The sequence below is a fragment of the Phyllostomus hastatus genome, unplaced genomic scaffold (genome assembly GCF_019186645.2).
Source record: "Phyllostomus hastatus isolate PE091 unplaced genomic scaffold, TTU_PhHast_1.1 phas_scaffold_93, whole genome shotgun sequence".
Taxonomy (NCBI): Eukaryota; Metazoa; Chordata; class Mammalia; order Chiroptera; family Phyllostomidae; genus Phyllostomus; species Phyllostomus hastatus.
In genome coordinates this window covers 21290262-21316341 of record NW_025334042.1, presented here as the reverse complement: position 1 = coordinate 21316341, position 26080 = coordinate 21290262, and the positions used below count along the sequence as shown (strand labels likewise).

Here is a 26080-nt window from a genome sequence, read left to right as displayed (position 1 = left end):
TTGGCACCCAAAGGCACTGTCACAACTAATGTTGGCTCTTACTGCTGAGGGTCTAACACCGTACATAATATGTCTTCAGAGGCACTTAATGCATTTTCTCCTTTTGCTTTTGAAAGGAGAACCTATCAGCTTAGAATTTTTAAAATAACCCGTTTAAGGATAAAGTTATTGTTAGGACTTAAGGGTGGGGCTGGCTGGGGTGGTGTCAACTAAAACTAGTTGAATGTGCACTGCGTGCCAGGGACTTCTGCATTTATTCCTTATTCAGGACTCGTCATAAGGTAGGAGTTATTCCAGTTTTACCTATTTACCTGTTGTGAAACAGAGGTAGAGTTGTTCAGTGACTTGTCGAGGAGCCAGTAAATGGCAGGCTCAGGGTCCAAACCCAGGTCTGCCTCAGGCTAGAACCTGTGCTTTTTTTACCAACTGAACCATCCCAGGGATCCCTCCTGCTTTGTGTAAATACTCAGGTCATTTATATAGCAAATTTCTTATTTGCAGATGTCGTTTTTCTAATAGACAAGTGAACATACCTTTTGCATTAGATGGATTAATTTAGCTAGCTGCCTGATGATGTAGTCATACTTAGAGTTCAGTTTCTCAGTGTGTTTCAGATGTTTTATTCTGTTGATTTTTATCTGTTTGAACTTGCTTGATGCCTTAGGTGAAATACCATCTGTAAGAAGTCATATATATTTGACCTAGAAAACAGAACTGTGTAGCCAAAACAATTCTATGATTTGAGTTTTGGGAGAAAGCAATCTGGGCTTATTCTTAAGTTCTTGACATGGAAAATGTCTAGTTGTTGTTTTAAATGAGGTGAGAGGACATCTACTGAGAATGGAAATTTGTCCTAAAGTTAATTCCCTTGAAACTCTTTTGAAAGATTATTAAAAAGAAGAGAAATTATAGTTTTTATAAGCTGCTATTTGAAGTCTTCTAGAACCACTGAATTTTTTCCAAAAGAAAAATTAAAATAAAAATTCTTGTTTTCTTTCAGCAGATTGAAGTATTTAAACAGTTTATTTCTGGATAAACTATAAAAATATTGTATTGTTTCATCCTCAATTCAACCTAAGATTTGTTCTACCTATGTGTGGAAAGAAACTTTAGAGATACGACAAGAACAATGGTTAGGAAAAGACAGATGCAACCCCGGCTGGGTAGCTCAGTTGGTTAGAATGTTGTCCTGGTACACCAAAGTTGTGGGTTCTATCTCTGGTCAGGGCACATACAAGAATCAACCAATGAATGCATAAAAAAACATAACAACAAATCAGTGTTTTTTTCCTCTCTCTCTAAAATCAATACAAAAAAAAAAGACAAATGCCAAAATGCCCTGTTGCTGGAGTAAGGCCATTGTTTTATGTGACTGTGAGCCTTTATTTTGTGTGACTGTGAGCCTTATGTATCACCTCTGGAAGGAAGATGTTTGGAGGATGGTGGCTGGTGCATGTAATTTATTGAATGGAATTATTGTTGTGAGAAGAACATGATAAAATTTAGTAATAAAAATTGTCTTCTAACCAGCACCTGCTGCACATGATCCAGATCCTTTACCTTTTTCAGTTTTGCAAAGATTGACCTCATTCACATTCACAGCTATATTTTTTACTTTCTCTGTATGTGTCTACTTAAAAATCCCTAATGTATGAATAGCCACAACCCCACTCCTCTTCCCCATTTCTAGCCATAGCAAACATGTAGCACCTTCCTGGTCTAAGATGTACATGTTTATTAGAATAGGTTTATTAGATACAAGTATAGGTTTGAAGGTTTGAGTCTAGAGCTCTTTCTTCTTAGTTTTATTTCTTTCCCTACTAATTACTCCTTAACAAAAAAGAAAGGCCACACTCTCTGTTATCTGACTATTTAGTTATGATGCATAATGACTTCTTGCTGACTTTTTCAACTGCACTTGGACACAGTTGCTGCAGTTGGCTGTCTCAAAAGATGATTAAAACAGATAATTCACTCAACGTCCTGTTGGGGTGGGGGAGAGGGTGGGATTTTTTTAATGCCTTCTGCAAAGTCATCAAAAAGAAAAGAAAAAGAAAGAAAGTCATCTATATTTTGGAGTGAGTCATAAAAGTTGTTTATCCCATGGTGGTCATTTTATGCACAATAGGTTAGTTTTATGCTTTTATTGCATCTGACTGGCGGGCCGCCTACAAATAAACAAAGAACAGTAAGAGAAGTCCAGAGACCCAGACGCTAGTCTTGCTGTGTATCCTTAAACTTAAAATTCCTATGCTCAGTAGCCTTACCTATGAAATGGGAATGATGATAGTATCACCTTATAAGGCTGTTGTGAGGCCCTTGAAACAGAGACTGATGTATACTTAAATGCTTGATAAGTGTTCACTTACTTACTGAGTATTATAATTATTTTTATTACCATTATTTCTTTTGTAGTCCCACAGGATTTTGTACATAATCTCTTATGTACCACTTATGGCTACACTTAGAGATTGTAGCTAAGCTTATTGTTTAGGCTGGGGACTTCTTGAAGACATAGATACTGTTTTATTCATCTTTGCTTAACACTGCATGTCATTCATTCAGTGCTCAAAACTGTTTTTCATGGGCTCCCCAGAGTCCCTCCAGCCATTACCACGTCTGACTAAATAGGTGTGACTTTGAGGCAGGGCTGCAATGACATGCACCTTTTTATTTCAATTGGAGCAGAAAGACTTTATGGCTGGAGCTGTAATCCTTGTTCTCTGCCTGTCAATTTTATATTGACATAGAACCTGGTGACCCTTCCGAATTTCCCAAATCCTGATGTGTTTAGGACCTAATTGTTCAGAGTGCTGTGAAAATTATTTAGCATCACCCTACTTTTCTCTGGAAGAATCCTGAAGAAACTACCAAACATGACCATACCCATTCAGAGCCAGTCAGCAGCTAAGTGATTGCATCATTAGGAGTTTATGTTATAATTCTAAAAGGCCAGACCCAAACCAAAATGTCGCCTGCTCTGTAAAGCTTTTCTTTCCCTACCCAGCAGAGATCATGAGGCGTCCCTCGGGTTCCACCCTGCGCTGGTGTGCATCTCTGCTGTGGCACTTGTGGAAGGCTTGTTTGCCTTCCTCTCCTTAGCGACACAGTGGCCACCCCTATCTCCACCTGGCCAGTGGGGTAGGCTTCAGCAGGCTTCCAGTGAAAGTTTGTTGATATGGGTACTTTCTGTAGTCCAGACTCCATAGTAAGTCCTTTTAATCCCAATAAAAACTTCGCAAGGTAGATATTATTGCTCCCCATTTTATGGACACAGAAACTGAGATTCACCAAGAAGTCAAGTGAAATTTGCCTAAAGTCACATAGCCACAAAGTCGTCAGGCTATGCTCTAGAGGTGGTTCTGCTGTGCTCAGACTCTGAGGTTCTGCACAGCACTGTGCCTTCTCACTGAGTACATGTACACTTTATGGCTGAGTGAAGTGTAGGGCTCTTTCTCCATCACCGCTGACCTTTCAGAGGCATGGCTCAACTGGCAGGCTCAACACACCTGCTCTCGTACCCCTTTGTCAGTCTGCTTGAAGATGATTTGTGGGCTGCTTTTGCCAGGCCGCTATCATTGTCCCGGATGGTGAGGAGAGAGGTTGGAAACATACTTCCTTTTTTTTTCCACCCTGCACATGTGTCTTTCCATGTGTCCACTGTTGGCTATTCAAGAGTGTGGTCGTGCTGAAGCAGCTAGACAGTCTGAAATTGTCTCTTGGGTGTCTGGGTCAATGTCTCACCAGGCCAGGTGCCACCTCACCTGCCAGGCACTGCAGACATACGTACTCCTCTAAGTGTCCTAAGTGTCTGTGTGGGAGAAATATGTTACCCTAGTTGGAGGGGAAGGCTAATCCTCCCTTTGTTAAATTCTCAGAAAACTTGAACAACAGGTTTAACTCCAATCTATGCCATTGTAATGCAAATTTTATACTGGTAGAGCTATAGCACTCCTTTTTGTTTTATATGCCAGATGGCAAAAAAAAAAAAAATCTGTTCTGAGTAAGAATGCCTGTGGTTGACTTAGTGTCTGTGAGCTCCCGAGGTTCCACGCTGTCCCTTGAGGCTGTATCGCTGAGACAGCATTCTTCCCCTCCCCTGTCTACCCTCCTCTGTCCATACTACCCAGCACACTCCAGACATGATTCTTTAGTGCCCAGTGATTTATGTGCATTCCCCCACTAGGCAGGCCAAGTGTTGCTTTTCTGGCCATCTTTGAGGTCTAGCTGTCGAGTTTCAATAAACCTTTGGTTCACTGGATTTCTCTCCCCGAGCCTTTCAGCTCCTGCTAATGTAAAGACCTATTTTTCCTCCCATTTCCAGTTTTCCACTCAAGTACACATGTCTCTTTGATTTATTGTTCTTTCACTGCCTCCATTTTATTCATCCATTCAGTTTCTCATTCAACAAGTGTCTATTGTGCCAGGCTGTGGGCGGGCCACAGAGGAAAACAGACACAATCCCTGCTCTGAAGTGCACAGTCTGGTAGGGACACAGATGTGTACACAAATGATTAAAATGTCGGTGCTATGCTGAGTGTATCATAGAAGTGTGCAGAGTTGTAGGGGCACCAAGAAGAAGTGGCTAACAAGTGGTGGCAGGCATCACTAAGAAGGTGGCTTTAGAGCAGAGCCTTGAGGTCCAAGAAAAGGGAGAGGACATTTTTAAGTTAGTATATGGCTCATCACGCTAGTCCTCACATTCTCATTGCAGTTTATCTTCTCCTAGGGCTCTTTAATGTCTTTGCTCATTTACAGATTTAATGGGGCTAATTGGCATAGCTAAATTAGACTCTCGTGATTGACTTTTTCAAAACCTGAGATGGTTGATTAATGTCCAAGATACCAAGTCTAACAGTTTGTCCCATGATAATTTATTGACAGTGAATGATTGAGACTCTGAGCACTAAAGAAAGCTTTTAAAAGCCTTTTACTTTATCAGATGTGTTCTGAGCCAGCAGAAGTGGTCTTTGTGTCCCCTAGGGATGGAGGGAGGGAGAAAGAGAGAGAGAGGGAGAGAGGTGTGGAGGTAGGGAATCTTATGAGGGGAGAATGGGACAGGAGAATGCTTTTTTATTTCTTTTGCAATAAAACAAGACACAATTTCCTGTTTCTAAGAATGTTTCCTTGATAGGCTCCCATATATCTTGTTAGTTGTGTCTGTTGTTGGAGCATTGTACCACCACAGTTCTAATAGCAAGCCTTAGACAAGGTATATAGTCTGTAAATATTTGTTGGATGACTAATGGAATAAGTAAATGAATTATGGTGGTATACCAGTATCTTTCTGGGAGGTTTTCTTTTTTTATTTCCTGCACTACTCTTGGAAGTTCCTCTCTGCAAAACTAGTAGGTCAGTGCAGTAATAGCCAATTTAAAATATCTTAATGAACACATGGATGTAGTTTGCTAATTTGAAAAGGTTTGGTTTTTATTTTTTAAAAAATGCACTGTGGATTTCTCTTATTTTAGTAGAGAAACAGAAATGAAGGGCTATTATGACTAAATTTGTACAGCCTTGTAAGTTGTCACTGTTGTAGCTTTAAAATATTTATTGTTTCTTGAAATAATAGGTGTTCATTGCAGAAAAATTAGAAAATATAGGCAAGCAAAAAGAAAAAAAAAACTAAAGCCAACCCATACTCCTGCAAGCCATAACTAACCACTGGTAGTATTTTACTGAATAAAAATCCAGATTTTCTATGCACATGTGTGTGTGTGTATGTGTGTGTGTGTGTAAAACTATTAATTAATCCAAAAATTGAATATACTGTATAAACTGTTTAGTGTCATGCCTTTTTGTCCTTTACACATTATGACCATCCTATCTTGTGAACAAATATATTTCTGTAGAATCATTCGTTCTTAGAAAAATATTTTTGAAATTATACAGATCATTCACACTTATTTTATAAATCAACCTCTTATACAGAACAAGTGAAAACCCCTCCATAATCTCATCCACAGAAGGATAAACATTAATTTAGTATATATATAGTCTTCTAGACTATTTTCTCTCTATATGCAAACTTATCTATTACTATATTTTTTGAAGAGTTTTTGTATTTTTTTTTAGAGAGATGGGAAGGCATGGAGAAAGAGGGAGAGAAACAGCAACGTGTGGTTGCCTCTTGTTTGCTCCCTGGTGGGAAACTGGCCCACAACTCAGGCATGTGCCCTGACCAGGAATGGAACCAGCGACTGTTTGGTTCGAAGGTCAGCACTCAAGCCACTGAGCCACACCGTCCAGGGCTGTTCCTTTTTTTTAAATTACAAAATTAGATTGTATTATATCTAACGCTCTGCAACTTGCCTTTTACTCTTAATATATTTTAGCCATCTTCATGTGCCACAAAACATTTGAAATACCTGCATGTTATTATGTAGATTAGGGTTTCTCATTCTCAACACTGTCAACATTTTGTACTGGATAATTCTTTGTTATGGACTGTCCTGTGCATTTCAGGATGCTTAACAGCATCCTTGACCTCTGTCCCTCAGATGCCAGTAACACCCCTTCCTCTAGTTGTAACAGAAATGTCTTCAGACCTTGTGAGTTGTCTCCTGAGGGACACAATTACTCCTGCTGAAAGCTGTGATGTAGACAGTCTGTAGTGTAAGCTTCAAGAGTTCTTTCAGATTTTTCATTACAAAGAAAGGGTCAGGGAATATTTTTAGTTGATTTTTGTGTACCCATGTGAATGTTATCATTTAATAAATTCCTGGAAGTGTAGTGGCTGAACCAAAATTTTGATAGCAATGGCCAAATTACTCCTAAGAGATTGTATCAATTTATTTTTCAGAACTATATTCTGATGATCCCAAAGCTGCATCTCTTTCCTGAGTTCTAGATCCATCTATCCAACTGTTAAGTGGACATCTCCTCTTGTATGTCTCATCATAGGCTTTTCCTAAGCTCAACTCTCATTTGCTTTGATCCAGCAAACATGACACTCCTTGCTACATTTCTGTCAAAGAATATCACCATCTGTTTGATTGCTGAAGCCAGAAATCATCTTCTCCTTCCTACATCCAACCAGCCATCAAATCCTATTCAATCTTCCTTCCAAATGTCTCTTAATCCACTCACTTTTCATCCCTTCTACCACTGTCTTTAAGCTACTACTAAAGTGTCCTGTGATCACTATAGTAGCATTGGGGGAACTGATCTCGCTAGCTGCTCCCCTTGGTCCCCATCTCCTCAGAAAGAGTGAGCTTGCTGTGCTCTGAGACCTGTGTTTCCCCCTGGGCAGGCCTGTCAGTGAGCCCTGCCGCCTCTCCACCTTCTGCTCTGCCAGCCAGATGCAGAGGCCAGTGGTAACTGACATCCATCACTCCTGATTCCAAATCTGTGTCCATCAAAATGTACCCCTTCTCCCCTGCAGATTGAGTATTTAATAGGTAAATGTAAATTTGAATATATAAATTACTCTTTATACTAAAATTTGACTTTTAAATAAGGTTTTATCTGACTAAAAAAAATTCTGTTTTGGAAAACAATGCTCTGTTATGTTAGCTCACCACACATATTCTCCCCCACTTTGAGTTACTCATTCTCCCTTGAATGGCCTCTTGTTCTCCTACATTTCCAATTCCTTTTAACCCTGCACTCTACCCATCCCTTTGCTACCTTTTCTTTAGCACCTAGCATGTTTCTTGATACTTCAACCACACATTTTCTCTGCTGCTAATCAGTTTGTTTTTATTATTTGTTGTATGTGTACTTTTGGGTGCATTATGTATACTTTTAAAATTTAATCTTGTGAAAAAGACATGCATGTATATAAATACAGATCAGTGAACTGAGGGAAGAGGATATGGGGGTTCCAGACCCAGGTTCCCAGACAGGTGCCAGGGTATAGAAAGGGCCTTTCATATATCCCATCCCAGTGCATGATCCAGGACTTCTCCCCTTAACTGTACTTGTAATTTTATGTGGATCTATATAGCAATATCATTGAACACCTCCCAAATCAATTGTATTCATTTGGCCAAACTGAAACTTCGGAGAGGTAAAGAAAATGTCAGCTTCATAGTATTCCGTTTGGCATATCTTAAATACTGAGGAATCAAGGGGTACCTGGGAACTCAGGAACCCCTGACATGGTATGCAGCATGTTGCTGTGCTAGGTTGGTGTGAGTTCAAGCCCTACAATTTTCCACAAGAAGTCAGTTCCAAGCCTGTGGGAAGTCACACATAGCAAAATCCCTGGCAGTAAGAAAAAACTATATATTTTTTCTTACTCTCTATGTGGTACTTCTGTAATACTCTGTAATTAATTTTATTTTTACAGTGAACAGGCACAGTGTAAGAATAATCCATAACATATTCCTGTTTCTTGCTATTTTAGGGGACATCACACAGAAAGGATATGAAAAGAAAAGGTCAAAACTCCTGTCTCCTTACATCCCGCAGACACAAGGTAGGCAATGAGAAGTGGTTTAAACCTTTTCAGTATTTTTATACCAAAGAATGCTGTTTTACAAGAGATCTGTCTTTTGTTGGTTCCTGTTTTTCCCTCTGTTCCTCACCAGGGGAGAGAAAAAAAGGAAGGAAAGAAAGGAGGAAATGAATCTTAACTGAGTATTTGCTGTGTGTTAGGCACTTTTCAAATACTCAAGGTCATCAAATCCTTTACAGAGAGCTTGGGCGATAGTGTGACTGCAAAGCTGATACATTCAATGGCAGAAAATTCCAGGTCGTGGAAAAACTGTATCTTATTTATGTCCAAGCACAGACTGTGATGGAGAGGAACAAAGGGAACAAAGATGAGAAGGAAGGACAGCCCTGATTGTGTAGCTCTGTTGGTTGGGCATCATCCTGCAAAGTGAAAGGTCACCAGTTTGATTCCTGGTCAGGGCACGTGCCTAGGTTGCGGATTGGTCCCCAGTAGGGGCACATGGGAGAGGCACCTGATCAGTTTCTCTCTCACATAGATATTTCTCTCCCTCTTTTTTCCGTTCCCCTCTCTCTAAAATAAATTAAAAAAAAATCTTTAAAAAAAGAAGGAAGCATTGCAAGGCAACTCAAGGACTGGAGTGCCGGAGGATTTGGGAGTAAGAACCCTAAATGGACTTTTAAATTAATTCACAGTCTGACTTATTCCTTCTGCTAAGAGAGTGGCATGTTCTTTATATATCAGGAAGTTCTGAGTTACTTTTATGCTTAATTCCAGAGGGGTGGCTATAACCTTTGCTTCCGGGCAAGGCTGTCTGTCTCTAAGTCTTCATATTTTTAGTTACTCAATTTCAGGATTTCCTTTGATGGCTTATTTCTGCTTTAATCACTTTTGCTATAAGGAATTTCTTTTTATTTCTAATTTCCCTCCTTCATTCAAAGCCCATTTTCATAAGCCTGTTCTTTGTGCAGCTAATTGCTTTTAATTTCTGGATTACAAATACCTTGAGAACTTTGTAACAATTCTAATATCTAACCTTGTGCAGGGTATATAGTCTGTAGATATTTGTTGAATGAATAAGAATAAATAAGTGAATAATGGTGGTATATATCAATATATTTCACTGAGATCCTTGTTTTATTTCCTGCATTATTCTTGGAAGTTCCTCCCTACAAACATTAGTAGGTCAAGTCAGTGACAGCCAATTTAAAATGTCTTAATGAACAGATGGATATAGAAATGAATTCAAGAGAGAAGAGGTAGAAATTGGGTCAGTGACAGTTAATGAAAGCCAGCTTTTGCTGAGCAAGACATGAAGGTGAAGGGGAACACTGATTGGCCGATGAATTGTGGATCTGGCCCATGCCTCAGTAGGTGCAGAGATTTACTTTAGTCACTCACTCTGAGCAAAAGCAATCAGACCCTAAGAAATAACTCATTAGGAAATGTAACTATAAAAAGGACCATGCTCTGTCTATTATCTGTAGTCAGGCTATACAGAAACCAGTGATCAATTTACTATGAGAGAATACTGAGACATACTCGAGTATGTGTGGTCAGCACATTCTTGCTCCTTTGGAGGCCAGATCACAAATAGGTGTCTTGATGAGTATGGATACTACAGATGAGATGTTTAATTGCTATAGGCCAAGAGAATGTGACATAGCCATCTGACAGTGGGGGTGGTCTTGCAGATAACCTTATGAGGGAAATTGAACCCATTTGACAGTATTCCTTCAGATTCCTGCTACCAGACTTTACACTCGCCACATCCATGTCCGTCTTGTTTACTGGCTTCATTCTGATTAAGAATGCTCTTATCCAAGGGCAGCCCTTCCACCTGTGTTTAAAGCCCTATCCTCTTCTTCCTCTTCAGAAACTTTATACTATCATCTAGTGACACCAAGGACAGGGCAACGGGAATGGGCCACCCTGGCAGTAAGGGGTGCAGGATCTGTAGGAATTTATAAAGCAATAATCAACCAAAAAATGGCCTACTTTTTATTGTTACCATGTATAGCCGTTCTCAACACTCTAAGTAATAAAAAGCTCCTCCTGCTGAGACAGATAGCTGCATTGCCCCCTTGATGTGCCATCACTGTCACTTCCCCGTCTCTCTTGTATAGTCACTTTCTGCCTCTCAACCAGATTCCTCCCCTTAGCAGTTCATCATGCTTGTTGCTGTTCTATTTTTTTAATCTTTCCTGTTTAACCTCTTTCATCTTCACCCTTTCTATCTCCCGTTGAAGAACTGTCTGTACTTACTATCTCTACTTACTCAACTTCTGCTCACTCTTCAGCCCATCCCAGTCCCTTGAGGCTCTGTATGGTAAGTGATATCTCAGCAGTGTTTGCCACTCTACTTCTTGAAACACTTTCCTTATTTTCTTACTCCCCTTTTCCTGTTGTTCCTCATCGTCCTGGTGGGGTCATTCTGCTCTGTTGAGTGTTGAAGCTCTCAAAGTGAAGCCCTAAGACCTCTTGACCGTCTCACTCTGATCAGTGGTTTGCAAATTTCAGCCCCCCTCAAAATCACTGGAGGGCTTGTTGGTGCACAGATTGCAGGACCCCATTCTCAGGGTTTCTGATTGAGTAGGTCCAGGGTGGTTAGTTAGGCGGTGCCTAGGTTCCTGGTTGAGGGACCATGTTTTAAGAACCAGTGCTCTATCTGTCTAGAGTATTTCGTCATACCTTTGGCTTTAATTATCGTTTAAATACAGATAACTCCCATAGGTATCTGCAACCCAGATCTCTCCCAAGCTCCTGATCCACAGATTTAACTGTATACTTAATATCTCCTTATATTTGGATGTGTTAAATATATATATCTTAAAGGACCTCTATTTTAACATATCCAAACACAGCCATTAAAATTATGACTTATGCACACCACCACCACTTGCACCCCCCAACATATGTACATACATATAAAACAAAAACAAAAGCAAAAACAAACCAACTAAAACAAAATCCAACCTGCTCCCAATGCTTCTCTTCTAGTTTCCTCCTTCTGAATAAATAGAGTTCACTTGCAAAGCCCACCAAGTTAGAGACCTAGCAGGCATCCCCAGCATTTCCTTCATTCCCTTATCTTACCTGTCACTAAGTTCTTTCTATCAGTTTTCTGTTTTACCATGAGCCAGTTTTGTTAAGTTTAATTTTTCTAGGAAATTGTCTATTTTGTAAAAGTTAAAGTTTGTTATTTCTGTTATCCACACTATTCTCTTTATCTTTAAAGCTGTTGCTTTGTTTATATTGTTTTCTCATATCCTCATTTATCATTTTCAGTGACTGTATGTCCTTTCTTGTATTCTAACACTGTTACGTACTTTAAAAAAAGTTTCCTGAGTTGGAAGCTTAGATTTTCTGTCTTCTTTCCTGAGATAAATGTTCCTTAATTTCACTGTCATCAGAGAAATATGGTAGTACAAAATCAAATCTTTGTTATTTGTTAAGACATGCCTAGTATTTGGTAAATTTCTGTAACTCATCTATTTATGTTTTATTTGTTGAGTGGATGGTTCTGGTCCATTAATTCAAACTGGTTAATTGTATTGTTCAGGTCTTTTCTTACTAACTTTTTGACTATTTGATCTACCAGTTCTGATTGAAGTATGTTGAAAAAAATCTCTACCATGACTGGGTTTTGTTAGTTTTCCCTGTAGCTCTGTCAAGTTTTGCTTTATAGATTTATTTATTTATTTATTTAATATTTTATTTATTTATTTTCAAAGAGAGGGGAAGGAAAGGAGAAAGAGACAGAGACACATTGATGTGCGGGAGAAACATCAATCATTTGCCTCTTGCATGCCCCCAACTGGGGACCTGGCCTGAAACCAGGCATGTGTCCTGACAGGGAGTTGAACCAGTGACCTTTAGGTTCGTAGGCCAGTGCTCAGTCTATTGAGCTGCACCAGCCAGGGCTGCTTTAGATTTTAATGCTGTGCTGCTAGGTACACAAAAATTAAGAATCATATCATCTTTGTGTATTGTTCCTTTTATCATGAATAACTGTCTCTGTCCCTATAGTGTTTCTATTTTAAGGCTTTTTAAAAAATCTAAAATGTCTAGAGTTATTAGATATCTTAATTCTTCTCCCAGAGAACATAAGGACTTTAAAAATTCTTTTATGTTGACTACCATCACTGCTCATCTTACATTTTAGTACCACCTTGTTTACATACTCCCTGTTATCAATTATTATTGTTGTTGTTGTTTTATGTAGTTAATGGTAGTTCATATTGCTTCCTTATTCAGTGTTCATTTGTATGTCTCACTTCTTCCTCCCAGTTCAATTTCCTACTTCCTAAACTCCATCCTATAGTATTTTAGTGACTGTTTCTTCGTGGTAAATTCTCTCAATTTGTGTTTATTACTTTCGTGCCCACCTTTGTTCTTGAATCTATTTATGTCTTTCCCCAAAAGGGAACAGTTGTAGGGCTGGTGGATAATCTATATTCCATAGGTTCTGTAGGAAAAAGAGATTAACTCTTGGCCTGTTTATCCCATATATCTTAATAGATTTTGAAGAAGGTATTTGATTTTTTCAATGGCATTGGAATGAAATTTTAGATTTACTAAATTATATTAATTCCTGAGATAGAATTAAATAAAAGCCATTTTACTACATTTGGTTTACTATGTTACTTCTAGAGGGATTCAACCTCTTTCAAACTCTTTCTATTACCTTATTGGATTTTATTCATTCCAGTTGCAAGATAGCTTCATTATGAGGTGGCTCCTTGACTGTAGTGTATAAAAGTGACACCCTCCACTAATCTCATATGAAATAAAAAATTAATGCTGCCTGCAGCACTATATTCGTAGAACAATTATGTGCACATGCTTATTTAAAAATTTGTATTATTTAAAGACTTAGTGAATGATTTTCTTTATGAAATTGATTTGGAGTTGAGTTATTTTGGGTTGTATATTTATATATATTTTAGATTTCTCAAATTTTACATACATCTTTAAAATAGGACTTCAGAAAAATTAAGAATGTAACAGAGTGAATGGGGAAATATGGAGGAGAACTGATGCAGACACTGGCCCGCAGTGTCTGCGTCATTATGGATGAAATGAGACATTCACATGGACTACCGAGTCCAGTGGAGGAAAAGGGACAGCATGGCTTTTCTCTCAAGGGGAGCCAAAGCCTTGGCCCTTGCCATGACAGACCTTTATTGGGTTTCTCGGCACATTACAAGAAGGTCCTCATTTACTATGCACAGGTTCTCTTTAGGTGGTTACTTACCTTTTATAGAAAACAAAGGAGCTAATGCCTCCAAATCACATCATAGAAGAGGAATATTTGTAAATGAAAAGGCAAAAGTGGCTGAACCAGTTACACTCATCCTTGGAATGTTTAGCATGGATTTTAGGAAGTTACTTTGCAGTAAATGTCCTCAGTTCAGGGTGAGGGAGTTTTTTAGCAAGAGCAAGACTCAAAGCAGCCTAGGCACATTGCAGACCTGATTCCCAATGGGAGAACCTATCTGTGGGCGTGGGTCCTGTGCATCTCCGAGTGGGAGCTGGGCCCACACCACACAGAACGGTCTCCTACAGAGAACACAAGATTGAAGAAAATACTGAGAAATTAGTGGAAGTCGAGTAAGGACAATTTTAGTTAATAATAAGCATAATGTGTAATTCACTTGTATCACAGGGAGTAGATCCTAAAGTCACAGTATGACAAAAACATGATGTGTCAAAATTATCCTTGAAAATCCCGTAAACCTCCCAACTTAAGAACTGATTATTGTTTCTTCAGTCAAACAAAACCCAAACTTTATCTGGTATTTAAGGCTCATGCTGTATGAAAAATCCACAGCTTAATAGAGGTTAAAATCATAATCAGGGCCTCAAGGTTCTCTCACTATGAGAGGCATGGAAGAAATAAAAGTATTGTAGATTCACATTTCTTCGTTCTGAGCCATATGTTCTTTGAAAAGAGGAGTCCATGGAACATTTTTTCAGTAGTTGGAAGCTACTAGAGGCTGGTATAAAGCTTCCCACATGCCTGAATTAGCATACTTGTCTGGAGAAGGAGCCAGAAATTAACTCTCTTTTGGCATGACCCAAAGAATTGCATTTTCAAACTACAAATACTCTAACTCCTCCACAAATTAGTCACTCTTGGCTACTCTTAGAGTTTCAGGAAAATGGGAGGTTTTGTGTAAGGGAGGCATCTGCCCTGGGCTGATTTTGTGGTTTAACCTTTAAGATACTACTTTGGATACAAGTAAATAATTGATAATTCCAACTAGCTTTAATAGATTTGTAAGGTCTTCAAAATCAAGAACATTTTAAAAATTATTTTCTATTATTATTATTATTATTATTATTATTATTATTATTATTATTATTATTCATGGCCCCAGTTTCTAGCATTAGTACCTGGCATATAGTAGATATTCTATAAATGTTTGGAACTGAACAGAAAGAACATTTAGAATTTCCAGTATCTCTTTTAGTAAACATCTGTGAAGATGAAAGTGTCAGGTAATGAAAGAAGCAGATTACAGGTTGGAGAGTGATTGGTCCTGGCAGCTTGTTTTCACCCTCAATTAATCTTTTAATTTAGATCTATAGAGATTGTGCACAGTATGTTGATTATCATCTGAGATTTATCATTTCTCCTTTTAATTTTTATTTTTAAATGAAATTAATGCTTTTATTTTATTTTAATATTTATTTTTTTAGAGGGAAGGAAGGGAGAAAGAGGGAAAGAAACATCTATCGCATGCCCCCAACTGGGGACCTGGTCGGTAACCCAGGCATGTGCCCTGACTGGGAATCGAACCAGCAACCTTTCAGTTCCCAGGCTGATGCTTAGCCCACTGAGCCATGCCAGCCAGGGCATTGCATTTATTTTAAATAATAAATGGTACTAGGAGGTTTATAACAACAAAAATAAGCAGTGTCCTCTTTTTCCCTGGAGATACCTTCTTTCAACTCTTCTGTTTCTTCTGGCATTTACCCTGTGTTTCTAAATAACATGTTACCACTTTTCTTGACTTCTTTTCAACTTGAGGCATGACTTACTCATTTCTTATTAAAAAATACGAGAATTTTTTACTTTCATGGATTTCTGCCTCAACCACATAGACTCCACACACTCCCTTTTCCTCTTTCCGCTGTCCTTCACATCTCTCATGCCCATTCTGGGTTGTATGTTTACTATACTACTTTTTTTTTTGGTTCTAAGTGAGTGAGCATTCAGTGTTTATTAATATGATTATATAAATATTGTTCACAGTTAAGTCACTTGGATTTTATTTACTAGGATCCTGTTTACTAGGATTATATTTCCCTCCTTTTTTTTTTTGCACAGTTAATCTCTCAGTTTCATTATTATTTTTTATAAGGACAACTCTCGGTGCTGTCTCTTTCCCAGCATAAATCTGAACCAGTGGTTTTCTTGTCCTGCTACAGGCCTTCATTACCATTCTGATGGCATATTGGGAAGGAGTGGGGATAGATAGACGTGCTTTTTTAAAAAAAAAGCTCACCAGGGGCATGCTTATTGATTTTTAGAGAGCAGGGTAGGGAGGGAGAGAAAAAGGGAGAGAAACATCTATGTAAGAGACAAACATCCATCAGTTTCCTCTCATACTCACCTGACCAGGGACCAAACCCACAACCCAGGCTTGTGTCCTGACCAGGAATTGAACCAGTGACCTTTCGTTTCGCAGACTGATGCCCAAGCATCTGATCCACACTGGTCAGGACAAGGACCCACATTTTTTGCTTTAGGACATTACTGCAGCTTCTGTTTTTGATGGCTTTGCTGAACATTCCATTCTGTCTTCTTGTATTTGAGATTGTGGCCTTGTGTGTTTGATTTTCTTCCTTTGACTTGCTCTACTACCTTTTACTTCATTTAGTGGTGTTTGTCTTCTGCTTCAGAATAGGATCTCACCTTTTATGTGTTCCTTGGCCCAGGTTTCTACATTATTTTAATCCATACTTTTACCTATTGCCCTTTTAAGGATAAGACATACCACATTATGAATATGCCTTATCAGAAGAAAGTCTACTATCTTCCTCTTGGGGCTTCTGTTTCCTCCTGAATTGTCCAAGAACTGCTTGGGGTATCGATAGTGCAGAAGGAATGGCAGGCAGTGCACCTTCCACACCCAAAAGGGAAGAGCCCCGTTGTCTGCTGCTGCTTCTCATTGCCTCATGGGGTGCTGTTGAAAACTGGTCTTTACCTGTAACCGGTAATGCTGACTCACTGCTGAGTCTGCTTCCTGCATTAGCTGCTCTGGTGGAGGAGCCCACTCTGCTTGGCTCAGCCAAGGTTCCCTCTTGGATTCTCAGAGCAGAGCTCTTGGGTATTGTGCCCTTTTGGCCCCATGCACAGCCATTTTTCTGATACTGAGTGGTCCAGGAAGCTTTGGGTCAAGATCTGTTCAGATGCTGATCCCCCCAACATTCTTCTCCCCGAGAATCAACTCCTAGGAATTAGGCAGGTGGCTCCTTCTCCAGACTCCAAATGCTAGCACTCTCATTATTTCCTCTACACTGTGAGGATGTGTGACCCATCCTTCTGAGGAATACACTCCTCTGACTCAAAGGTGCCGGAGCTCCCACCGGAGACTCCCTAAGTGATTCAGGGTATCTTCATCCATCCTTGGAGTGGAAGTGGGCTAGAGGCTCTCTTTCTAATGATTCAAGATGATTATTGACACATTCTCACTATAGGAAAACGGATTTAATCAGCGATGGGTGTCCTGCTTCCTTACTGGTATCTGTCAGACAGTGTTACTGTGAAGATCAAAGGAGGTGGTGTCATGAAAAGTTAAAAGAGCATGGAACTGTATTATCATTGTTATTCTGTCATTTCCTGTTTAAGTCCCCTCAAAGGCAACACTAGACTTGTCAAGGTTTTTGTCCCTCACTGGACTTCTGCAAATACCATGCTTTTTTACCTCTCTCTGCCTACCTAAAGCCATGTCAGTGTATCCTTTTAATAGATCTTCCCTGAAACTCTTGATACACATTAAATTCCCCATTATGTGGCCTCAGAGAGCCTTGTTCTTTTTCCTTTTCTGCAGATATCACAATATAAAAGATAAATTGAGCCCTGGCTAATATTGCTCAGTGGATTGAGTGCTGGCCTGAGAACCAAATGTCACTGGTTCGGTTCCTAGTCAGGGCACATGCCTGGGTTGCGGGCAGGGTCCCAAGTAGGGGGCACATGAGAGGCAACCATACATTGATGTTTCTTTCCTCTCTTTCTCCCTCCTTTCCCCTCTGTCTAAAAATAAATAAATAAATAAATACTTTTTAAAAGCAAATATATGTGAATTGGTGATCAGTTAATATATTTCTTCTCTGGACCCCAGCACCAAGGCCAGTGAGTCCTTGGTTCTCAGGGCACATCCTGCTTTACTGTGTTACTCTGACAGCTGAGAATATCTGTTAAATCATAGACAGAGTTGCAAGGTGAGAAGCTGAGGTTGGCTTTCTTCCATCTTCTTGAATGGAAATTTTGCATAGTTTTATACTACTGAATAGTGGCTTTTTTTAGGTTACCATTATGATTGTATTCAAACAATAGAATCATAGAAGACTCTGATGTCTCTTTCTACATGAATTATGCACATGTTGATCATGGAGAAAGAAGGCTTTGTGTTGTAGAAGAAATTAAAATTTGAGGTTTTTCTTAAATTTACTGTTAATAAACCTTTTAACATCATTACTCTTTAAACATAAGGGTGACCCCTAGTGGATATTCTGCATAACGGACTGAAAGATCAGGAGCCCTCAAACGGAGGCTGGCACTGTGTAATGATCAGTAAGTAAGCTCTTTCTTTGGATCTCAAGTGTACTTCACACTGGAATTTAGCAGTTTTGAAGTATGCTTGATTTGTGACGTTTGCAGGCTCTTATCCCAGCACTTATCTGTATTTGGTGCCTTTTAAAGTTACTTTGATTTTATATATAACTTTCTGTAAACAAAACTATGAAATGGTAAAGAACTCCAGAGTACCTCATCATTACCTTATTTTAGCTACACAGGAACTTTTTGTTCCATCTGATCCCTATAATTGTATATAAATACAGGGGTAGACAAAAGTTGGTTAACAGTTATGAGCACACAAAAGTTTATTCTTTTTTTGCTCACCCCTGTACTTTCACCATACACGGTTGTAATAACATTATGTACACAATATTTTTATGTACACATTTAAAAGAACGTTTATGTTCTTTTATGACTTAACATCATTTTGTTCAGACCTTTTCATGAGTCTTCATAATCAACATATTTTTCTTTTTTTTTTTTTCATGACATACGATATCTCATTATGTCAGTACATACTTTTGGCACCTTACTATAGTAGTGAAATTGTATACATCTTATTTTAAATAGACATCTCTATTTTGGGGCCCCAGGTAATTTCTGAGATCTCACTGGAGTGAAACCCTGGTGAGGGAATGTTTCATCTTTAAGCAGCATCTTGCCTGTCCAGCTGACACTGGACATGCTGTTCAATAACACCCTGCTCTGCTTCTGTGTCCCAGACCCTCCCTTCTCTCTCTGATGAGGCCCGAGGTGCATTGTTTCCTGCCTCTTCCACGATAAACTGCTGCCCTGGCAAGTAAGCTGAGGTGGGAATTAGCTTTCTGAAATGATTTTAATCCCGACAGGACAGTTTTTTCCTCTTACCTCCAAATATGCATTGATTTGCCACTTGCTTTTGGGGAAGGAAACAATTTTAGAAGATAAAAAATCCTGCTTATAGTGTCATAATTTATTTAGGAAGCTGAAAACTGAATGTTTTTATAATTTATTTGGTAAGAATCTGCTCTATGTGATGTGACCTTCTGATTAAGAAAATTTAATACCATTTTTATTTTCTTTTAAGTATTACTTTGATTTCTAAAATGAACATATATTACTTTTATAATTCAAATAGAGAACTTTTCTAAGTCGTAGAAACCCACTAAAGCCCATGGAAAAATATATGCCATCCAAAATATCATCACCTAGAGCTAATTGCTATTAACATCGTCCTGTGTTTGTTTCCAGTTTTTTTCAGTACAAAATAAGATGTATTTGTAAATCATGTACTAAAAAGTAAACTGTAATACATGGGAATAAAAGTTTATAAAATTCAAAAATAAATTGGAGAGTGATTATTCCCATTCAGAAAGGTTATAGGGATTCATTATTAAGCTCCTTTGTTATATTAAAGTGATTCAATTCCTAGGAATTCAGTTTACTCTTTTCTTTACTTCTTTTTTAGACAGGCTCTTTTGAACTTGAAGTGGGTATATCACACATTGAATCAAGATTATTGTGTCAGAAATCCATATTTTTGTGACATTATATTTTAGGCACCTGAGGAATGGTCACTGAACAAACTTGTCAGCTACTTACTGAAACTGCAATTTGATTTTTTTAATTTCACTTCTGGCAAGCTACAAGGAAATGTTTGTCATGAGTTTAGACCCAAAGGAGACCTGGTCTGCCTGGATGACTGAATCCCTAAGAGAACTGAGATAAATGTTGCAGAGCATCATTCTAATGTTACTTGGTAAATAGCGTGTTGTGTTGTGGAGCTCTTTTTAACCAATTCAGTAGATAGCTCAGCTAACTATCATCTGACTTGGACTGTCAGTTCTCATCAGCTGTCTGGACGTACGTTACATTTCCTTGTGCTTCTGTCCATGACAACCTCTAGATTATCCGAGTGGAAATGTTCAAGTCTCTATAATTCTTCCTCAAACAAATGTATCAGCTCCCAGTCCCCCTGTCAACCCCTATCATTTGTTTCAATTTTTATTTTTTAGCCAACACCGTCTTCTTTCTCCTAATTAATTGCATTGAAAAATAAAAAGTAAAAGCCTATGTGAGAGAGCAATGGTAAAAAATATATGAACCATTTGTGTCTATGCTTTGTCAAACACAAATCTATATTCATTCCTTTCATACTTTGGATTACTAATACCTAATTTGGAAGTGCCATATTTCTTAGCAGGGTGGTTTGATCCATCTTAGCAAATCTGTTTATTTAATTAAAAAATAATCAGTGATAGGTAATTTAGTTATATACTCAGTATGGCCCACCAAAAAGTAATGCAAAGCTAGTGTTTTAAATCTGATGCTAAGTCAGACCATTCTTTCTGTGCGTATTTGCAAGCAGAGTAGCTCATGTGTGCTGATGTGGATTTCCTTCCTGTGTATATCATCTGACCATAAAAATAGCCCCTTTCTATATTTTGTTCTCTATTTAAATTTTTATGTGTTTATCACCCCAAGTAAAGTCTCCTTCTATCACCATTTATTCCTCCCTGTACTCTCTTCTACCTACCCCAACCCCAGTTGGAATGTTTTAAATAATTTCTCTAGTAGCTGAAAGCTATTGGAAGGGCCTTTTTGCAGAAACTTTCCCGTGGAGACAGGTAATTTAATAAAAAAGAAAAAAAGAGAAATGATTGTGTAGCTGCTGACTGTAAATCCTGAAGCATTTCAATACTCCCAAACGAAATCGTTAATTCTGATTGCTTTCCTTTTAAGAGTGTGGGGAGAGTTTTCACAATATTTTTAAAAAACAGATTAGAGGGGGAGGGAGGAAGAAAGAGGGGGAAGAAACATCAATGTGTGGTTGCCTCTCTTGGGCTCCCTCCTGGGGACCTGGCCAGTAACCCAGGCATGTGCCCTGACTAGGAATCAAACCTGCGACCCTTTGGTTCACAGGCCAGCACACAATTCACTGAGCCACACCCACCTGGGCTCACAATCTTTTTTTTTATAATAACCTTTTCTGGTTGAGAACCAGTGGGGTTAGGCAGACCTGGATTTGAATCTCGACTTGTTATTCCCTGGCTCTGTGACTTTGGATAATACTTATCTCTGTATCTTTTTCTGTAGTAAGTTGATAGTGATAGTGCTGATTTTGTTAGGTTATTGTGAGCAATAAAATAAAATGTGAAAACTTTTTAATAGGTGCTTCTATATGCACAGTGACCAGCACAAGGCAAACAGGTAACCATTAGCTTTTATTGTTATACGCTGGGGGTGGCACGCTGTTTCTGTGATGGACCAGGTGGTAAATATTTCAGGCTTTCAGGACCATGCAGTCTCTGTTGCAGCTGATTGACTCTGCCTGCATGGTATCACAACACCCATAGGCAGTGTACAGACAGATGAGCAGGGCTGTGTTATGATAAAACAAACTATTTATAAAAAGAGACACGCACTATGGCTCGCTGACACCTATTCTAGAGTACGGAAACTAACAAATGAAACAAGTCATGAAAATGCTAAGATTTCAGTATAGCTCTTCTGTGAAATAGATATCCAGAGAATTTAGGTTGATTAAAAACCTGTTTGCTACCCCCAACGTTACCTTTCAGAATCTCATTGTTAAAACAGTCTGTTCTGTTAATATATTTTATAGTAAAAATCTCAGCTACCAGGAATCATCAGAAACAAACATTTCTAGATCTACAAAAATACTTCTGTGGAGAATATCCTAAAAATATACTCTTTTGCCTTCTTAAAAACAATGTATAAAAATAATATAGCCTTTAAAAAAATAAAAACCTTTGAATTATATCTCATGATTTTGTGAGTGAGGACCCCGTTGGGTGATTTTGTGCTCCACCTTGTGCTAGTTGGGTTCACTAAGTGCTTTTCACCTGGTGTGTGTGGGTTTGTCTGGAAGGGACAAGATGGCTTCATGTACATGCATATCCGGTGCCTTGGCAGAAGCAGATGGAAGGCTGGGCTCAGCTGGGACTGTCCACTAGAACTGTACTTCATGGCCTCCTGGGCATGCTAATCATTTTTTTAAACGATACGACGTTGAGTCCTAGTTCCTATGGCACTGCAATGCCCTCAAGCCTTTTCTGGGGTATGTAAGCCTATTGCCCTCCCTGGGCCACTGTGCCCGCTGATCCTCAGCTGTGGTCTGGAGCAATGCAGTTGCTCTCTGGATGACATCCTACTGGGATGGACGCTTAATTTGCTATGTGCAAGCTGCCTTGCTGGGCACAGCTAAGCTCTGTGAAAGAAACTTAAAAATACGCCTTGAAAAAGAAGGAAATCCTGCAGTGTGTGACAAAATGGTTGAACCTGGAAGTTATGAAGCTGAGTGAAGTGAGCCAGTCACAGAAGAACAAATACTATATGATTCCACTTATATGAGGAATCTAAGATAGTCACGCTCATAGAAGCAGAGGGTAGAATGGTGATTGCCTGGGGCTGGAGGGAAGAGGAAATGGGGAGCTGCCACCCTAATGGGTCAGAAGTTTTAGTTGTGCAAGATGAGTAAGTTCTAGAGATCTGCTGTGCAGCACTGTGCCTGTGGTTAACAAGATTATGTAGTGTACTTAAAAATTTGTTAAAAGGACATGTCATGGTCAGTGTTCTTACTATATTAAAAAAATTAAGACTTAGGAGCTAATACTATTTGAGAAAAAGGCTACAAAACATCAGAACTCAAGGTGTGTTTCTTCTGCTTATCTTGTCTGTTTATTTTTCCATACACCCACGCACAGAGCGAGAGTGTACATTTACTAAAGCTGGGGAGTGAAACAAGGAAGGCTTAGGACAGAAGAAGCAATAAGAGAGAGTCTAGTGGGGCTGCTGTTGGCTCACTGAAAGTCAGAGAACAAGGGCCTTGGAGACAGTTTCAGTGGTTTTGTTGCCTGCTGTTCCTCTGGTTACAAGTCCCCTAGGGCCCCCAGAAATATTTTTTTTAAGAACATGCCTGAGAGAAGGGCATGGACATGCTCCGAAGAGGGCATGCCTCTCTTCCCCATATTCTTTAGGAGATAGTACTTGTTGGGAGTGCACAGTATGGGGACAGACCAGGGACTAAAAAGGACACATTTCAGGGGTGGCTCCAGTTGGAACAGGGCCTAATAGATATGACTTGAATCTGTGTTTTCCAGTAAGCACCCTACTTTGCTTAAATGATGTGTTTATTTTGAGCAATTTATGTTGGGGAGACTAAAGCTCCCCAAGTTATTCTTCTACCACTTGCAAGATTAGGGGTCATACACCTGCCCCGGCATCCTACCCAACCATTTCTTGGAGTCTCTGGAATGGCTTCTTCACTTTACCTAGATCTTTTTATTTCTCTTCTACCTGTTCACAGTTATGGCTCTAAGATAATATTTTTTAGCCTGGATATCTTGTATCATTTTTCTATATGTGTATTACAGAGCTCTTTAACAGCTCTTTAACTGTTTGCTGTAGATGGGGTAATAATACCTAACTCAGAGTATTGTAGGAATGATGCAAAGTGCTCAGAAAATGTTAACTATTATTGTTATCGGATAACCATCTTCCAAACTTCCTTTTTTCAGAAAGTGATTCAGCAGCACAGAAAGAGCATAGAAACCAGACACCTGCTCCATCTGCAGCTCAAACTTCCGCTCCTTCTAAGTACCACCGAACTCGATCTGGGGGAGCCAGGGATGAACGATATCGATCAGGTGAGAAGGAACTGGAAATTATCAGCAGAATAGTTTTTACTGACTTAATATGAACTGTGTGTCCTGAGAGCGTCTAATGTTTGTTTTGTTTTGTTTGTTTGAAGCACTCACGGGTCTAGATTGATTCATTTACCAGTCATTTATTGAGTGCCTATTATGTGCCAGGTATAGTAGATACTCAGTATTCACTGAGGATGCAGCAGCAAATAAGACATTTCTGTGCTCAAGGGCACAGGGGGAGCCAGACAAGCACAAAGGCAATGTGAATAAATACATAAGAGAACAGAGTGCTTGCGTCCCATAGGGTATGGAGGGAGAGCTCAGTGGACTCTGTTGGAAGGGGCAGGTCCTTCTGTGTTTGCCTGAGCTGGTAATTAGTCTCGTAACTGATGGAGCTGGAACAAAAACTCACAATGCAATTTCAAATTAACTCTTAAAATTTTATTTCTTCTGACCAAAAACATACCCATGGAAGGGAAAAGGCAACATGCTGTGACTGGCAGTGGGAGCATGGTCCTGCCGTGCCGTGTCTAGGACTGATGAGGAGAGAAGCACATCAGAGACCTTCAGGAGGACATGGTGCAGCAAGTCTGCCCCATGCCCTTCTGCTGCCCATAATAGTCTCTGCAGCACCTTTATTGTGCTAGAAGACGAACTGGGATGCAAGTTTACTTCCTCTAGATTTTTGACTCACTTGTGCCAGCCAAGGTTACCTTAACCTTATTTTGAATTGTACAACAGGGTATATATTACATCCTCTCAGAAACTACTTCAGAGGAAACCAGGTAAAGGACATAGATGCAGAGCTGTGTCAGCTATTATGCGAGCACTGGAAGGATGGAGACGTGTTCAGTCAAAAAAAAAAAAAGAGGTTGCATGCCACATCCGAATTTTCCCTTGTACCTAACCTGGTCTTGAGGTCAGGGGAGGCTTTCTCAGAGAATAAGACCTTTAAACTGAGTCATGGCAGAAAGACAAGAGTTGATCAGGTAAAAGGGAAATAGCATCAGATAGTGGATGCCTATTCCACTATAGTTCATTATGGTTGGGCCCAGAAGGAAGTGGGAGGTGAGGCTAGCAAGACTACTAGGGGCAGAACCTTGAGGAGGTTTGAATAGCAATGAAAGATTTTCAGCAGAGCAGTACATAATCAGATTTGTATTGTAGCTCATCCCAGCTGCAGACTGCATGCTCTGCCTCTACTGTGTCCCGGTGCCTGGCACAACATATCTGTGTCTGTCTTGTCTCTCTGCCTATGTGCTAAACAGATAATTTGGAGAAAGGAAGGAATAAAAGTAGTTATTGGGCCCTGGCTGGTTATGACTCAGTGGATTGAGTGTGAACCAAAGGGTTGCCGGTTCTTTTCCCAGTCAGAGCACATGCTTGGGTTGTGGGCCAGGTCCCCAGTAGGGGGTGTGCAGGAGACAACCACACATTGATGTTTCTCTCCCTTTCTCCCTCCCTTTCCCTCTTTCTAAAAATAAATAAATAAAATCTTTCTTAAAAAAGTAGTTATTGGTTAAGAATGGATTTTGGGGAGGTAAGGCTGGATGTAGAGAAGTATATCAGTAGCTCCTGTTTGTTGCCAAACCCCAAGCCTGATTTCCCAGGTACCTAGTGTGGCCTTTTGAGGCTGGTGCCCAGGTTCAGCAATAGCATCCAAGGGGATTTAACCTTTGCACCTGTCATCCCTGGCTTTCTAGGAGTGTTTGGTTTTGTTTTTTATTTCTGTGTTTTTTTGTTTGTTTTCACAACATATAATGTATAACATATAACATATAAAGGATTAGTGAAGAACCAAAAGATGATTCTCTACATCCTGTGTCTAAGGTGATCACATAGTAAAAGGCTTCAGTGAGCTCATTCAGTAGAGTAAAATTTTGACCTTCACCTAGTAAAAACCAGCTGTGATCTCTAGCCTCTGTCTTTTTAACAGTTTTTGTTGAATATACTCCAAATACCAGAAAGTACAGTTTGTGAATCAGATACTGGTTAGCAGACTGTTCAGTGTCTTGGTCAGGTGCAAGGGTATTGAAGAGTTTAATAGTCAGGTTTTGAATATTTGTCTCATTGGAAATTTTTTTAGGGTAGATGTGAGATGTAGGCCAAGAGGAGATAAAGTAAGGAAGAAAGAGTTATTTAAAAACCCTGAAGAAATCAAAAGTTATGAGAGGACTGCAATGCTGACATGAGGGGAAACAGGAAAGAAGTATGCAAGCATGG

The 26080-nt window shown here is 39.3% G+C and overlaps 1 protein-coding gene across 4 annotated transcripts in view; it reads left to right on the top strand.

Moving 5' to 3' along the window:
- The window catches only part of DIP2B (disco interacting protein 2 homolog B), a 219474-nt gene that overhangs the window by 100879 nt on the left and 92515 nt on the right, over window positions 1-26080 (top strand). For 3 of the 4 annotated variants that reach the window (XM_045829328.1, XM_045829326.1, XM_045829325.1), the window contains exons 2-3: window positions 8351-8422; window positions 23729-23857. In XM_045829328.1, the coding sequence (XP_045685284.1) occupies window positions 8351-8422; window positions 23729-23857 (201 nt within the window). Of the gene's footprint in view, window positions 1-8350; window positions 8423-18122; window positions 18204-23728; window positions 23858-26080 lie in introns of all 4 variants that reach the window. The other variant, XM_045829327.1, reaches the window with a different exon arrangement.